At 44.7% G+C, this 16,884-nt stretch overlaps 1 protein-coding gene across 1 annotated transcript in view; it reads left to right on the top strand.

The window, feature by feature from the left end:
- Positions 1–16,223, top strand: part of LOC310949502 (BTB/POZ domain-containing protein 10-like) — a gene marked incomplete at its 3' end in the record, with an annotated part of 99,618 nt that extends 83,395 nt beyond the window's left edge. The window contains exons 7-8 of the mRNA XM_083916975.1: positions 15,350–15,460; positions 15,751–16,223. Coding sequence (XP_083773101.1) covers positions 15,350–15,460; positions 15,751–16,223 — 584 coding nt within the window. The remainder of the gene's footprint in view (positions 1–15,349; positions 15,461–15,750) is intronic.
- Between the last annotated feature and the right edge of the window lie 661 nt (positions 16,224–16,884).

The following is a 16,884-nucleotide window of genomic DNA, read 5'->3' as shown; positions in this document are numbered from 1 at the left end:
GTTTAACGGGTGACCCTGTTAACTGGAGACTTTCAGCTGAGTGCCTCTGCGGTTGCAGATGATGAAAACAGGATTATATTTTTTGGAGATATACTCAAACTGTATAAAAAGGAGATACTCTGAGATATGTTCTTTTTTCATCCTTACTGACCGCCAGAGGCAGTGCTTAACACTGAATATCTTCTGTCTCGGGCATGCGCAGGGCGAGTATTAATATCAACAAAGTCACTTGTGACCTCGGATGACCCCCGGCTCAGGTATAAGTTCCGGTCACTTCCTTTTCATCTTCTCGCTTTACAGGTTAACGCTTGTTACTGCGGTATCATTAGCTTTAGCTATACATTCGGCTTGTCGCTTGTAGCCTCATGATCTCTAGATCGGAGTTGCGTATTGTTCCCCCTCCAGAGGCTGCAACAAACTTTCTTTTGAGAATGATTGGTGAGTACAGGCCGTTCGGCTCTTTGCCGGTACGGACGGATGCCCCGATCCTCGTTCTCACTAAGAAAGAAGAACAAACTACCTTCATCTGGTAAGGTTGATTGGTTTGTTATATTATGCTAGCAGGAGTTAGCAAACGTTGATGTGATATCAGTGAAGTGAGTGCCCTCGCTCCTCCTCCTGGCCCGTATCAGTGTTTTCTTACTTCATGGTAGCTGACAGTACCTTGGAAAGTTTTCAAACCTGGTTGTGAACTGTGTGATCCTACTGGGTCAAATGGCGGTTCTTTGCCATGTGGTCAGGAACAAAGGGCCATGTCTTCATCGAACGGAAAGTTGACATGAGTCCAGAAATGAACAATCTGTGGAATGCCGCTTGCACCTACAGAAATAAACAGACTTATCGGCCTCCTGTAACTTACAGCTTGCTGGAATTACAGTTAACACAATCCAGCAATTTGTCCCACCATCGGTCGGTAATTTCCTTTTTTTTTTTTTTTTTTTTCAGGTTCATTGATAAAACAGTGTTGATGAGAAATAATGAGCTGCTGCAACCGTCTCTTGACTCTGCCTCAGGCCACTGTTAGCCCTGCTTGGATACGCACCCACCCATGGCATGCACAAGCTCATCCGCATTTGGCGCAGTGGTGGAAAGGAGGCCATTGTGTCTTTGACTGACAAAACCATAATGGAACTTTTTGTCACAACCAAAGAACATATGTTTTGACAAAAAAGAGAAGGAAGAATACTTTGCCAACTGTTAAACATGGCGGTGGAGCCATTATGCTGTGAAGTTACATGGCAGCTGGTTCAACAGCAAATATTTTGCAGGTGGAAGTGAGAATAAATTCCAACTAATGTCAAGATATTCTAGATGTTGTTTGAAGGTCAGTCCAGACATTTAAGTTGAAGAGATGTTGGGTATTTCAGTAAGACAATGATCCAAAGCCTACCATATTTTTCAGTTTATTTTTATTGAATACATTTGCAAGCATTTCTGCAATTCTGTTTTCACTTTGTAATTATGGGGAGTGGAGTCCAGATTGATGAGGGTGAAAATAAACTGAAATGGATTTGGCTTAAGGCTGCAACATAACAAAATGTGGAAAAGGGAAGGGGTCTGCAAAAAAAAAGTGTGTCATGTTTGACTTGGCACCATTCAGAAGTCAGGTTAGCTGATGTTTACTTAGATATTCATTGTAAAGGACACCGTATTTTTGCATACCACATCAATCTTATTTCTCTGTGGCATAGAGCTCCATCCATTGTTGTTCAAAGATGAAAAACCCATCAATCATATGACCACACTGTTGCTCTGAGTGAATTCTTCTGAATGATAAGCTGCGTAGCCAAACCATACTCGAGTGCTGTCACAGTGCAGAGATTGCTCTTGCTATGCAAGACTACCAAGTGAGCTACTCGGGCGCCCAAAGTACTTATTAGGGCTGCCCCCGACCAAGGATTTTCTTGGTCAACCAGTGGTCGTCATTTAGACCAATCATTCGACTAAGCAACGTAAATACCCCCCCCCACACACACACACACACACACGTATAGCCTCAGCAACTGAATAACATAATTCAATGTAATTAATAACCATTATCTTACAAGTATGCACAGTGTCTGCCACCTGTTAATGACAGCAGCAAATTATTTCAGATTCTAATTCTGAATATGTCAGAAAATATCCGCAAGGAGACTGTCAGAACATGGGCAGGTAGCTAGGCCAACGTTACTTACATGTTTTAAGGTGGGAGGGCATGTTCGTTGTGGACGAGTGATAGTAAGTTTTTCTTGCAAGTTTGCATGTGACCTTCTTGGTGTGATGTTATGAGCTGAGTATCTCTAGAACTTTGTTACCCAGCATGCCTTAAGGATTAGGAGCATGTGCAGTAGCTCTGGCTGACTGTGTGTTTAGATAGCCATGCAGGTAGCACTGAACAGTTATATGAAGCTGTTCAATCAAATTACAAAAAACAGCTATCGTCTGCTTCATACAAAATAAAGCGAGAAAAACATGGTGTCAGGAGTGGCTGTGAGCACAGTCAGCAGACTGACGAAATCGCCATCTGTTGAGAAAAGGTCTAGATCTAGGAGACATGTGCCTAATAGGCTGATTGAGGCTTGCTAATGGACTCTTAAGTGTTGCAAGGTGCTGTACAAAGGTGCAACATGGACTTATTATGGACTATTAAGGTCCTAGAAAAAGAAAAGAAAATGTTGATATGATTCTAAGTTTATGTTTTGATGCTTGGAGAGTTTGCATCTCATATTATTTTTTTATTGCAAAGTAAACTGTTTAAATAGAAGTAATATTTACAAGCAAAGTTACAATACATAAAAAGGACCGTAACATGGCTTTATGATAAGGTGTAACTATTATTTCTTTATAGGGGGGAAGATGTGATGTTATGAGCTGAGTACCTCTAGAACTCCGATACCTAGCATGCCTTAAGGATTAGAAGCATATGCAGTAGCTGTAGCATATGCTTAGATAGCCATGAAGCACTGCTGTTCTTTGAAGGAGGGGAAGCTAATTTTTCCGGCCTACATCATGAATGTGTTTATTTATTTAAATGTAAATTCTACCCGTGGTCCTTTTCAAGAAAATTATCTGTGACCTTGTCGTACCAACAAGTCATCTTTTCCAGGGACTTGACCAGTGTCCTCTCAATGGCAGCAGTGCTAGGCTGCTTAAACGGCCTTGGCCCAGCTGAAGCTGCTGCGCCAGGCTAGTGTGAACTGTGACCGCCTGTGAGTGTGAGTGATCGTGACAGGGGAGAAGCTGCACAGCTGCCGCTGAGTGACAGAACAGAGTCGCCAAACACAATGCTAGTTTTTTTTTTACAAAGACAAAGTCGCTGGGGATCGGTTAAGTCTCCAAATCAGTTCAGAAAAACAGAATGAAAAACTTGGAAAATGTTCCGGTGGCTGTTTATTCTACAAGATCGCTGATGTGCCCATTAAGCTGTCAATCAAAAAAGGATTCCGCCTCAGACAGCTCATCCAATCATCATGCAGAAGCCGAGTGTCCGGGCCAGCCCACTGTCCCATAGACCCCCAGAGACGCTGAGCATCCGATGGGCGAGACTAAGCCCAGCATTTATCTAATGAGCATCTAGTTTGGCTGCAGTGGAACAACCTGTTCCAGAAACATTAAAGGTTTTGGTCTTTTCATGGTGTAAGAGCAGATTTATGTTAATTGTTGTGTGTGTATGGTCTGATTGTAATTGGCGGGTCATCCTATATAGTGTAGGAACCTTTGGGGGCTCGTGAGGTGTTTCCAACCGGAAAGGAAAAACAGTTTTTGACCGCTACGCTACAATGTGCAGTATACTCATCTGGATGTGTGATCTAAAGCATGAGAAGTCAAATAAATGGAATTGTTTGCATCTCAACAGGACTCTCATTCGTCCGTCATGTCATAGTAAAAGCGCGTGATTTAGGTTTCCTGCTGAAATGCCTCAGTGGCTTAAAGCATTGGCTTCGCTTCTACAGTCAAAGTCAAAAACTGTCTGAATAGTCGACAACTTCTTGAGTTTCAAGTTGGACTTTTGTCGCGTCATGATAATGGTGTCAAAACGCGAAGAAAAAGTATAAAGTTGGACTTTCGTTGCGTTTGGTGGTGGACACGAGGAAAAGAGCCATGGCGGAGGCTGTGTGATGACCGGCCCTTCAGCACCTGAGTGTCAGCGGCTCACCTGTCGACTGGAGACGCCGGTGAGGAGGAGCGGCCGTGGGGAAGCCGGTGAGGAGACACTTGTGAGCAGAGGACCGCGAGGAGGAGCGGGCCAGAGACGCCGGTGAGGACACGGAGGAACTTCGAATGGCCACAGCCTTAATCTTTAGAAATAGGTAAGGTAGCGCTACCACTAATAAAAGATGGCCATCTAAATCTAAAAGTGTACACATAAGACACAAGGGCATAATTCCAATGCATTGGTTGCTGAAGCGGAAAAACATTTGACTGGGTTGATCAACATTTTGTGGACTGTCAGACTTTAAATGGAGGACTTGGAAACTAACGGGGACACTTCGTCGGGTGTCAGTGCGTCGGTTGCTGCCGGCAGACAGGACCCTTTGGCCGGCGGTAGCGACGCACGGATAAGCCAACGAGTGGTCAAACTTTCTGTTAAAGGACTCGCAGACAAGCTTGACCGATTACAAAATGCTAGAAAGGTTAAACTAAATAAAGCAAGTGCTTTAAGGAAATCAATACAAGAGTCTATGCAAAATATTAAAATGTCCGAGGTAAAAAATTCTTTACATGGGTTTACTGAACTTTGTGATGAAATAAGATGTTTGCATGATTCTTTGATGATTTTGTTGCCACAGGAGGAAAAAGAAAAACATGAAACGTGGTTCAAGGCTAAAATGATGTTCAATGATGAATTTACTGATGAAGTTGAAATGTGGGTCAAATCAAATGAAAATCAGATGTCTGAAACTGAAAATAATGGTGATAAAGGTGTTGAAAATGATGATATAAAACCAAACGACAGTGTATCAAATGTGGATAAAAATTCAAACAAAAGTGTCACAAGCCACAGGTCAAGCACTGCTTCCTCTGTAAGAATAAAGGCAACAGCAGAAAAAGCTGCAGTCATGGCTCGAATGGCAGCCTTAAAGGAACGACATGCACTGGAGGAACAAGAGCAAAAAATAAAAAGGAAAAAGGAACAGCTCGAATTGGAGACAGAACTTGCTGCATCTGGCAGTTTCGCAAGCTATGGATGGACAAAGGCTCTCTCAGGTGCCAACAGATGGGATGAACTCTTATTTTGAAAAGGAAAAAAGGAAATTGGCACAACAAACACTCAACCCATTGGCCAAGGAGTATCAGCCTGAAGCCTGTAAAACACAAAGGCAAGTGGATTGGTCAATGCAACAAAATAAAAAACCCTCAATGGATATGCCAACAAAAGACAATAAAAAATTGTCATCTGTGGAAACATCACAAGATTTGCTGCATGATCAAACAACTGCTTGGGTGACACAAAACAGGAGACAACACTTGAATCATGGACAAAGTGATCAGACTACACTTGGTGATATTATGTGCAAACAAAATGAAATCACAGCCTCTTTGGTGAACCAACAACGCCTGCTTTCCCTGCCACCGCGTGACATACCTGTCTTTGAGGGAGATCCATTTCAATACAAAGCCTTCATAAAATAATTTAAACAAGGTGTGGAGGACAAAGCAAGTAAGGCTGACTGCTTGTACTACTTGGAACAGTTCACCAGAGGGCAACCAAAGGAATTGGTGCAAAGTTGTCAACACATGGATCCTGAACGTGGCCTCATTGTGGCTAAAGTTCTGCTTCAGGAACATTTTTGGAATGAGTACAAGATTGCTAATGCATATATTAAAAGAGCTTTAACCTGGCCAGCAATAAAGTCAGAGGAAGTTAGATCTTTGCAAGCCTATGGTTTGTTTCTACGTGGGTGCTGTAATGTGATGGAGGAGCTTCCTCATATGCAGGAAATGGACATGCCAAGCAATATGAAACAGTGGTTTATAAATTGCCATATAAATATCGTGAAAGGTGGAGAGCTGTTGCACATGATATAATGGAAAAATATAATCAAAGGGCGCATTTTGTTGATGTTGTTGCATTTTTGGAGAAGCAAGCAAGGATCCTTTCTGATCCAATTTTTGGAAACATTGAACCACCTGTGCAACAGAATGTAATGGCTTCAAAACCCTGCAACAAATTCAAAATGCAAACAAAGTCATTCAGAGGGAAAGGAAGTAGTTTTGCCACTACAGTAATGCCTGTTAACTCATCTGAAAATTATCCTCACACAAGCAATGCGAAGAGACAGGACATTTTGTATTGTTCTTGCTGTTCACATGCTCACCTCTTGGAGAAATGCCAACAGTTTCAACGTAAAAAGCACAGGGAAAGGATCCGGTTCCTAAAGGAAAAGGGAATATGCTTTGGTTGTTTAAAGGTGGGACATATAAGCCGTGATTGTAAGAAACGCTTGGTCTGTGAGGTTTGTGATCAACAACATCCCACTGCACTTCATATCCCAGAGACCAGTGCTGATTTGCAACGCACATTGGAGCCACCTGAGGGAAATCCATCAACTTCTTCCCAGGTATGTGGACGCACAGGGGCCGGTAATGATCGTTGCATTCTCTCCATTGTCCCAGTGCAAGTCAAATCTACAAAGTGCAAACTTTTACTGAACATATCAACTCAGTGGACAGTAACATCAAGTTCACCAGAGAGGAAGTTAAAGACAACAGCTTGCCCTTTTTGGACTGTGACGTCCATATGGAGAATGACAGGAGCCTCCACACAGGGGTATACAGAAAACCCACTCACACGGATCAATATCTACTTTTTGACTCTCACCACCCTTTGGAACACAAGCTTGGCGTTATCAGAACACTGCAGCATAGACCTGATAACGTACCCACTAGCTCACAGGCTCAAGGGGAAAAACGCAAGCACCTGAGAGGCGCCCTCACAACTTGTGGCTACCCCAGCTGGACCTTTGTTAAAACGGCAGCTGCCTCCAGAAAGAAAACCAAAGTGGTTGAGAAAGAAAAAGATAACAGGAGAAACAACATAGTCATCCCATATGTGGCTGGGGTATCAGAGAAACTCAGGAGGATTTTCAACAAACACTGCATCCCTGTGTATTTCAAACCCGGTAACACAATCAGACAGAGACTAGTACATCCGAAGGACAGAACACCACACCACCACAAAAGCAACCTGGTTTATGCTGTCCAATGCAACGAGGAATGCAAAGATCTTTACATTGGAGAAACAAAACAACCACTGCATAAACGCATGGCCCAACACAGGAGAGCTAACTCCTCAGGCCTGGACTCCGCTGTCCACTTACACCTCAAGGAGAAAGCCCACTCCTTTGATGACAGCAATGTCCAAATCTTGGACAGAGAGGACAGATGGTTTGAAAGAGGAGTAAAAGAAGCCATCTATGTAAAAGTGGAGAAACCATCGCTAAACAGAGGAGGGGGTCTGAGACACCACTTATCTCCAATTTACAATGCTGCCCTTTCATCCCTTCCCAGGAGATTCAACAATCTAACCTCAAAGGACAACTGTTCACACATGGCCCGGGTGACCCCAACGACTGTCGTTCAGACTCAATAGAGCACTAACGAAGTCGAAACCAACTGCCCACCAACGACTGTCACTCTAACGACGGGCGTGGGCACTTGGAGCACAAAGGGTTTCAGTGACACCATCGGCCTTGTGAGAGGTTAAATACTTGGATCTCCACACCAGTTAGTTGGACCAGTCCCAGCCTGGTCAGATGCGTACATGAACGGATGAAGCCTCTTGGATGAGAGGTGAAACGTCTTCCTAGACAAACAACCAGTCCAGTTGTTTTTGACTGAAATTGCTTTGCGGATAACGATGACCTGGACGAATGAGAACATTCACAGGCTTAAATCTACAAAGGGAAATGAAATCATTCAGACATATGCATTCTTGGATCCTGGGAGCACAGCCACATTTTGCTCTGAACAACTTATGCAGCGATTGAACATCACAGGAAAAAGAACACATTTTCTTCTGAAAATGATGGGACAGGAAAAGGTTGTTCCCACTTTTGCTGTGTCTGGAATGGAGGTTGCAGATCTTGCAGGAAAAGGTTTTTATCCTTTGCCTGAAGTTCTCACACAGAGGGAGATGCCAGTCACTCCAGACAACATTGTCACTGCTGCTGATTTGGAAAGGTGGCCTTATTTATCCAAGGTTCACATCTCTTCCATAAAGGCCAACGTGGACCTACTGATAGGAACCAATGCTCCCAGGTTACTGGAACCATGGGAAGTGGTGAACAGTCGTGGATACGGTCCATATGCTATAAGAACAGTGTTGGGCTGGGTTATCAATGGGCCTTTAAATGGAAACTGCAGTAATGAAGTTAAGCTTTCCTCTGTCGTGGTAAATCGAATCTCAGTGTCTAATTTGGAAATCATGCTGAACAATCAGTATAAGCATGATTTTAATGAACGGCCCTCAGAGGACAAAGAGATGTCTAGAGAAGACATCAAGTTTATGGGATAATGGAAACCTGTGCAACTCTACAGGAAGGGAGATACTGCCTCAAGTTGCCCTTCAAGAGACCAGATGCTCACATGCCAAACAGCTTTAAGGTGGCAAGCAAAGGATACTTGGACTCAGGAAAAGGTTTGTGATTAACATAGAATTTTATAGGGAATATTCAAGTTGTCTGAATGATGTCATCGAAAAGGGCTATGCAGAATAGGTGCCTTTGGAACAGTTACAAGGCAGACCAGGAAAAGTGTGGTACATACCCCACCACGGTGTCTATCATCCCAAAAAAGGTTCTCTTCGAGTGGTGTTTGATGGTGGAGCAACATATCAAGGCACGTCGTTGAACAGTGAACTATTGCAAGGGCCAAATCTTACCAGTTCACTGCTTGGAGTCCTCACTCGTTTCAGGCAGGAACCTGTGGCATGTATGGGTGACATCCAGGCGATGTTTTATCAGATGAAGGTGGCAGAAGAAGACAGAGACTTCCTGCGCTTTCTCTGGTGGCCGGATGGAGACCTCAGCAAAGAACTAGCAGGCTACAGGATGACAGTGCACATGTTTGGGGCCGTGTCTTCACCCAGTTGCGCTAGCTATGCGCTAAGGAAAACTGCTGATGATAATAGCTCTGATTTTTCTGCAGAAACTGTTCAAGCTGTTAAACAAAACTTTTATGTGGATGACTGTTTGCTGAGTTTGAGCTCCGAAGAGGCAGCAAAGCAACGAGTGAAAGATCTCAGTTCTCTCTGTAAGAGAGGTGGATTTGTCTTGGAGAAGTGGGTGAGCAACAGTTGTTTAGTGCTGCAGAGAATTGCTGAAGATCAGAGGGCGAAGGATCTGAAAGAGCTTGATTTGGACAGAGACAAACTTCCCATTGAGAGAGCTTTGGGTCTGCTCTGGTGTGTCGACTCAGACTCATTTAAGTTCAAAATGGAAGTCAAACAGCAGTCTCTAACCCGACGGGGGATGTTGTCTACAACCAGCTCTGTATATGATCCTCTGGGATTTCTGTCGCCAGTAACTCTGTCTGCTAAGATGCTACAACAGGAGCTCTGCAGAAGAAATTGTAGATGGGATGATGCAATACCACCAGACATCTTACAGCAATGGGAAATGTGGTTACAGGAGGTCAAGCTATTGTCATCATTTAAAGCTGAACGCTGTTTAAAGCCAGAAAACTTTGGTGACCCCGTATGTAGCCAGCTGCATCACTTTGCAGATGCCAGCAAAGATGGCTATGGCACTGTGAGTTACATCAGCTTGAAGAACTCCAGAGGTGAGGATCATGACTTCCGGTTCCGGGTCGCTGCTTGTGTGGTCGACCGGACGGAGCACAGAGCAACTTTTAGCGTTATTTAGCACTTATTACGTTTTTCTACTTATTTTATGTATATATATTGTTACTTTTTAGTTTACCCTCTGCATGCCACACACGCCGAGTGTGTTTTTCTAACTTTTTAACTACATTACATAGACGTAGCGGACTTTTTTTTCCTGCCCGTCCCCTCGTGACGCTCTCTTTGTTTACCTTCCTGTTAACCCCGTGACTGCCGGACAACAAGTATTCTCCTGTTTTTCTTTTCCTTTCACCCGGGACATTAATTCTCCATTCGGCATGGATATACCCATGTTTTTCATGGCCATTCTTCAAGTGTGGTTTCTCCTGGAGTTTGTGACGGCGAGCAGAAACAACGACCAGCGGAACACGTACTCCAGAGAGACCCTACTACAGCTCGGACTCCATCCTCTACACGCCTTCGCCGTAGACTCGCTACCGAAGGAATTACTGCAGAGTAACTCAACCAGCCATGACAAGTCCACACACAAGAACAATAAGGTAACCAGAAGGGGGAAGAGAAAGCGCGGAATCAGGGCCAGGCTCAAACGGGAGACTTGTAAACAACGGCCACTTCCATCTATCGTCCTAGCTAATGTTAGATCCCTCCGGAACAAAACGGACGAGCTACAAGCTAACGTTAACCACATGCATGAGTACAGGACTGCCTCGGTTCTTGCTTTCACTGAGACGTGGTTAAATAAGAACGACGATGACCATGCCCTGCACGTTGATGGCTTCGATCTAAGACTTGATCGAGACAGTGAGCTCTAAGACTTGATCGAGACAGTGAGCTCACCGGTAAACAACATGGCGGCGGCGTGTGTCTGTATGTAAACACACGCTGGTGCTCAACGATCGTCGTGAGGGAGAAACTGTGCACCCCGGACATTGAGCTTCTGGCTGTCTCCCTTCGTCCTTTCTACCTACCCAGAGAGTTTCCTCAGCTCTTTGTCATCCTGGTTTACATCCACCCCAGAGCCATCGCAGTCACAGCCACTGAACACATCACAGACTCCTTAAACAAACTGGACCACATTTCACCGGACTCTCCGAAATTCATCTTGGGTGATTTCAACCACTGCTCCCTGGACAAATCATTAAAAGGTTATCAACAGTATATCACATGCCACACACGCCAGGAGAAGACACTGGACAAGTGCTATGGTTCAGTACCCGACGCATACAGATCTGTCGCCCTCCCCCCTCTGGGCTCTGCTGATCACCATGCCATCCTGCTTGCTCCGGCTTACATCTCTGTCATGAGAAGGGTGAAGAAAGTTGTCAAGAACAACAAGCAGTGGACCAACGAAAGCATCATCACACTCCAAGGATGTTTTGAATCAACTGACTGGGACAACCTCCTGGCCCCCTCTGATGACATTAATGAACATGTGGACACTGTGTCATCGTACATTTCCTTCTGTGTGGACAACATCATCCCCTCCAAAACGGTCACTATCTACCCCAACAACAAACCCTGGATCACCAAAGAGCTCAAGGAGATCCTCAACAAGAAGAAAAGGGTCTTCTTCACCGGCTCTGAAATGGAGAAAAAGGAGGTCAACAGAGAGGTCAGGCATGCCATAAAAACTGCCAAGCTGGAGTACAAGAACAAAGTGGAGGAGTGCTTCACGCAGGGTAACCTCCGCTCAGCCTGGCAGGGACTTAAGAACATGGCTGCTGTGAACACTGCTGCCAGCAACACAAAAACCATCCAGGTTTCAGGCAGCAGCTCTTCATCTCTCCCCAATGACCTTAACTCTTTCTACACAAGGTTCAAGCAGAACAGCACCACCCAGCTGGAAGAAGCGATGTCCAAGCTCAAGCCCAGTGACTCAGCAGCCTTCACCTTCAGTGAAGAGGACGTGGTGAAAGCCCTCAGGAAGACAAGGGAGAACAGCTCACCTGGCCCAGACAACATCAGCGGCCGTGTCCTGAAGCACTGTGCTGAGCAGCTAGGGGGCGTGTTTCAGACCCTGTTCCAAAGATCCATGGACAGCAGCATAGTCCCCCAGCAATGGAAACACTCTACAGTTATCCCCATCCCCAAGAAGAGTGCCGTCAAATGTCTGAATGACCTCCGGCCGGTGGCCCTCACCTCTCTTGTGATGAAGGCCATGGAGAGGATCATAAAACAACACATCATCAGGGAAACCCACTCCCAGATGGACCCGCTCCAATTCGCTTATCGAGCTGGCAGGGGCGTCGATGATGCAAAAACATTCAGAATAGACACTGTTCACAAACACCTGGAGCGCCCCAACACCGCAGCCAGACTTCTCCTCTGCATTTAACACCATGCAGCCCCACATCCTGGCTGACAAACTCTCAGCCCTCTTTCATCTGGATCAACTGCTAATCCTGTGGATACTGGACTTCCTGACCAACCCTGGACACTTACCGGACTGTGAACTACTGGTTTGATGCACAATTCCACTTATTCTGTTCACTCGGTTTATAATGTTACTGGACTGTTGCACTACGCCACATATTCTGTTTATAATGTTTCTCCGGTCTGTTGCACTACGCCACTTATTTACTCTGTTTATAATGTTACTCCGGTCTGTTGCACTACTCCACTTATTACTCTGTTTATAATGTTACTCCGGTCTGTTGCACTACTCCACTTACTTATTTATTCTGTTATTATGTTCACACCGGACTTATTCTGTTACTCACTATGCATACTACTAGCACTATGGTCACTTTATTTTTCAGTATTCATCTGTTACACAGAGCTAGCATATACTTAGACTGCTGTTTTCCTGCCATGCACCATCACTTTATTATCTAGCTTATAGTTATATATTATATTTATACTCTATTACTGCACTATAGTTCTGTTACGTCTGCTCATTACACACATGTATCACGTCTGACTTCATCTGAATCTGATCACTGTCCACTTATATCTTCTCTGCACTACAGTTCTGTTTATACCTGTTTCAACAGTCTACTGAATGTTTACATTGTTTACATCATATACACCCGTTCACATGTCTGCTTACATCTGATACACACATGTCTTTCTACATCTCACGCCAACGATGTTCTCTGTATCTAACTCTGTGACTGGATTCTAACCTGTACTAACACACTAACATCCTGACACTTAATCTACCTGTACTAACACACTAACATCCTGACACTTACTCTTCTTTTACACTTTATTCTTGTGTTAGGTTAAAATGTTTTTGTATAATTGCACTGTCGTTATTTGCTGCTCTGTGTGCCCTGAATTGCCCCCCGGGGACAAATAAAGTTTTTTTAATTGAATTGAATTGATGTTACATTCCTTTTGGGCAAAGCCAGACTCACACCTTTAAAGGCTGTAACAATCCTAAGATTAGAATTGACTGCTGCCGTCCTAGCTGCCAGAGTGGATGCCATGCTAAAGGCCGAGCTTCAATCCAGCTGGATGAGTCTGTGTTTTGGACGGACAGTTCGTCAGTGTTGAAATACATCAATAATGAAGATAGGCGGTTCCACACGTTTGTGGCAAATAGGATCCCAGGCATACGAGAAATCGCAAGCCCTGCTCAATGGAGGCACATTGGTACCAACGACAATCCGGTCGATGCTGCATCGCGGGGGATGAAGGTGTCGGATTTCCTAAAAAATCAAAGCTGGCTCGAGGGACCCAGTTTTCTATAGAAGTCTGAGGCAAATTGGCCAGTAGGTCATCATGATGTCAGGATGGATTCTGAGGATCCAGAGGTCAGGAAGGATGCCTATGTGAATGCCATTGTTTATGATGCACTGAATGCTACTGACCATCTCATTCGTTACTTTTCATGTTGGAGAAGACTTAAAGTGGCAGTGGCTTGGTTCCTGAGGTTGAAAGGTCATCTGTTGGAGCTCAGGCGTCGACGAAAGGCCTATGGACCACAGACTAGTCAAGTGGGAGGAAAAAAGGCTACTGTCAAACAGCAGAGCAGTGTCCTGACACCAAAGGATTTGGAGGAGGCTGAACTAGCTGTCATTTGCTACTGTCAGCAGCAAAGGTTTGCAACTGAAATTATCCTCAGTGTTGTCTGAGAAGCGTACAGTAAGCAGACAAAGTTCCATTTACAAGCTGGATCCCATTTTGGAAAATGGAGTATTAAGAGTGGGAGGGAGATTAAGCAAAGGAGCGATGCCGTCAGAAGAAAAACATCCCCTCATCCTTTCTAAGGATCAGCATATCTCCAAGCTTCTTCTCAGGAACATGCACCAACTGCTGGGACACAGTGGGCGAAATCATACACTGCCTACACTCAGGAGGAAATACTGGATAACTAATGCCAATGCGGCTGTGAGGAAGATCATATCCCAGTGCAGCTATTGCAGTCGCCTGAATGGCAGGGCCACGGAACAGAAGATGGCAGATCTTCCTAAGGAGAGAATTGTTCCAGATCTGCCTCCATTCACGAACGTCGGAGTTGATTATTTTGGACCTGTGGGAATAAAAAGAGGAAGAGCGACTTGCAAGAGGTATGGAGTGTTATTTACCTGTATGGCCAGCCGAGCAGTTCATCTAGAGGTAGCAAACTCATTGGAAACAGACGCTTGCATTAATGCAATATGACGCTTTATCAGCAGGAGAGGTCAAGTCATTCACATCAGATCAGACAATGGAACGAATTTTATTGGAACTGAGAGAGAACTACGTGCGGCTATTGGTGAGCTGAATCGTGAGCGCATTCAAGGAGCTTTAATTTCAGCAGGAGTTAAATGGAGCTTCAATCCTCCGGCCGGGTCTCATCATGGCGGAGTTTGGGAACGCATGATACGCATAGTCAGGCGTGTTCTCAACTCAGTTTTACACCAGCAGACACTTGATGATGACGGGCTTCACACTGTTATGTTAGAGGTTGAAGCTATTCTTAATGATCGTCCTATTACACAGCTGTCTGACGACCGAAATGACTTGGAAGCGCTCACCCCCAACCATCTTCTTCTTTTGAAGGGAAAACCAGCATTACCACCGGGACTTTTCAAATCTTCTGACATGTATGTTAAGCGGCGCTGGAGACAAGCTCAGTACATTTCGGATTTGTTTTGGAAGCGTTGGATCCGGGAATATCTGCCCCTATTGCAAGAAAGGCAGAAGTGGAATCAGAGGAAACGGAGTTTGGCTGCTGGAGATGTTGTTGTCATTATAGATCCCTCAGCCCCTCGTGGTTCCTGGTTTCTTGGGAAAGTGTTGGAGATTTTTCCTGATGCAAAAGGCATGGTGTGTTCTGTGAAGCTACAGACTAAAAATAGTGTTATTGAGAGACCTGTGACTAAACGGTTTTTGGTGCAAGAAGCATGAGAAGTCAAATAAATGGAATTGTTTGCATCTCAACAGGACTCTCATTCGTCCGTCATGTCATAGTAAAAGCGCGTCATTTAGATTTCCTGTTGAAATGCCTAAGTGGCTTAAAGCATTGGCTTAGCTTCTACACATGGTATTCGATGACAATGATAAAAATCTTCAGCTGTTGCTGGAGGTTGTATGGTGGAGTCATGTACTGAATGTCCCTCTTTTCCTCGACAGTCATCTACAGCACCAAACTGTACCGCTTCTTCAAGTACATAGAGAACAGAGACGTGGCCAAGTCAGTGTTGAAGGACAGAGGACTGAAAAAGATCCGGCTGGGAATAGAAGGTACTGAGTGTTTTCTTCTTTAATGCAGTTTTCAAAAGTCTGGAGGAAAAAAAGATTTGCAATCGCAGTAATATATGTAAGGGTTCTTTGGGAGTTTTATCTCTGTTTCTGCTGCTGATTAGAATTGTATGTATTTACAGCCTGGTTCTACAATTTGAAGTCAAGATTTTGCAGATGGGCCATCTTACAATAATATCGCTAAGATAAGCAAACCGGTTGCTGGCTTTTATTTCATATTTACTGCAGAGCAGTAGTTTCCTTAAATTTTTTTTATCTTTTGTCCTCTCCAGGCTATCCAACCTACAAAGAAAAGGTAAAGCGGCGTCCTGGAGGTCGTCCAGAGGTCATCTACAATTACGTCCAGCGTCCCTTCATCCGCATGTCCTGGGAAAAGGAGGAAGGGAAGAGCCGCCACGTGGACTTCCAGTGCGTCAAGTCCAAGTCCACCACCAACTTGGCAGCAGCCGCTGCAGACATTCCCCAGGACCAACTGGTGGTCATGCACCCTCTGGGGCCGCAAGTAGATGAGTTGGACACTCTGTCACAGCCACCAGGCGTCAGGGACCCCCATCAGGAGGCGCTCGGACAGGGGCCTGAGAACAACTCGGGCCACCAGCTTGCACAAGGCTACAAGGGCCCAAACCAGCAGGCTCAGGACACTCTACATAGCCTTTACCACAGCAACCAGCAGCATGGCAGCAGCTACACTCAGGCCACTTACTACTACGAGCCATACCCAGACACACCGTCACCCTCAGGATGAGGCCGGTTGCACACTTCACTGCTGGTTCCACACTAACAGCAACAAGTGCTTTAATTTACATCATTACACTGACAAAAAATTCAGAGGTTGGAAATGCTACTCTAAACTATCTGCTATAGTTGCGACCCCATACGTTCATGCATTCACACACACACACACACACACACACACACACTCACTCCTGGGGCAAAAACTTTGGCTGACAAAGGGTGGGGACCGAATTTGACAATATTTAAATGTGCACATTGATTGATGATGTATGGAATTAAATACAGTACAGTGGTAGATAAGCTAAGAAGCACAGACACCTACTTGGTCTTCAACAGCCATTAAGCACACACAGTTAAACCTTTCTTAGCCAAAATTAAAGCACTTCTGGCCACCTATTGCACCTCTGCTGCAGCCTTTCTCAGTCAACACAACGTCTGAATGAGCTACAACTGTCCACCAGCCAAGGATGGATAAAGCACATCAGCAGGCCACCTCACCCACTTCTGTTCGCTCTGTGTTTATTTTGCGGCCCGAAGGAGAGTTCATTTAGAAAATGTGGAATGACAGAACTGTATTTCATTACAATAAAGCAATAAGAGCTGCAAGTGTGCAATACTGTACCTTGCTGAGAAAACGGATATCAGTGCCTCTATAATCAGTCTTTAATTTG

The sequence above is a fragment of the Echiichthys vipera genome (assembly GCF_963691815.1).
Source record: "Echiichthys vipera genome assembly, chromosome: 7".
NCBI lineage: Eukaryota > Metazoa > Chordata > Actinopteri > Perciformes > Trachinidae > Echiichthys > Echiichthys vipera.
The sequence above is the reverse complement of the archived record's forward strand: the minus strand, read 5'-3'. Positions and strand labels throughout refer to the sequence as shown.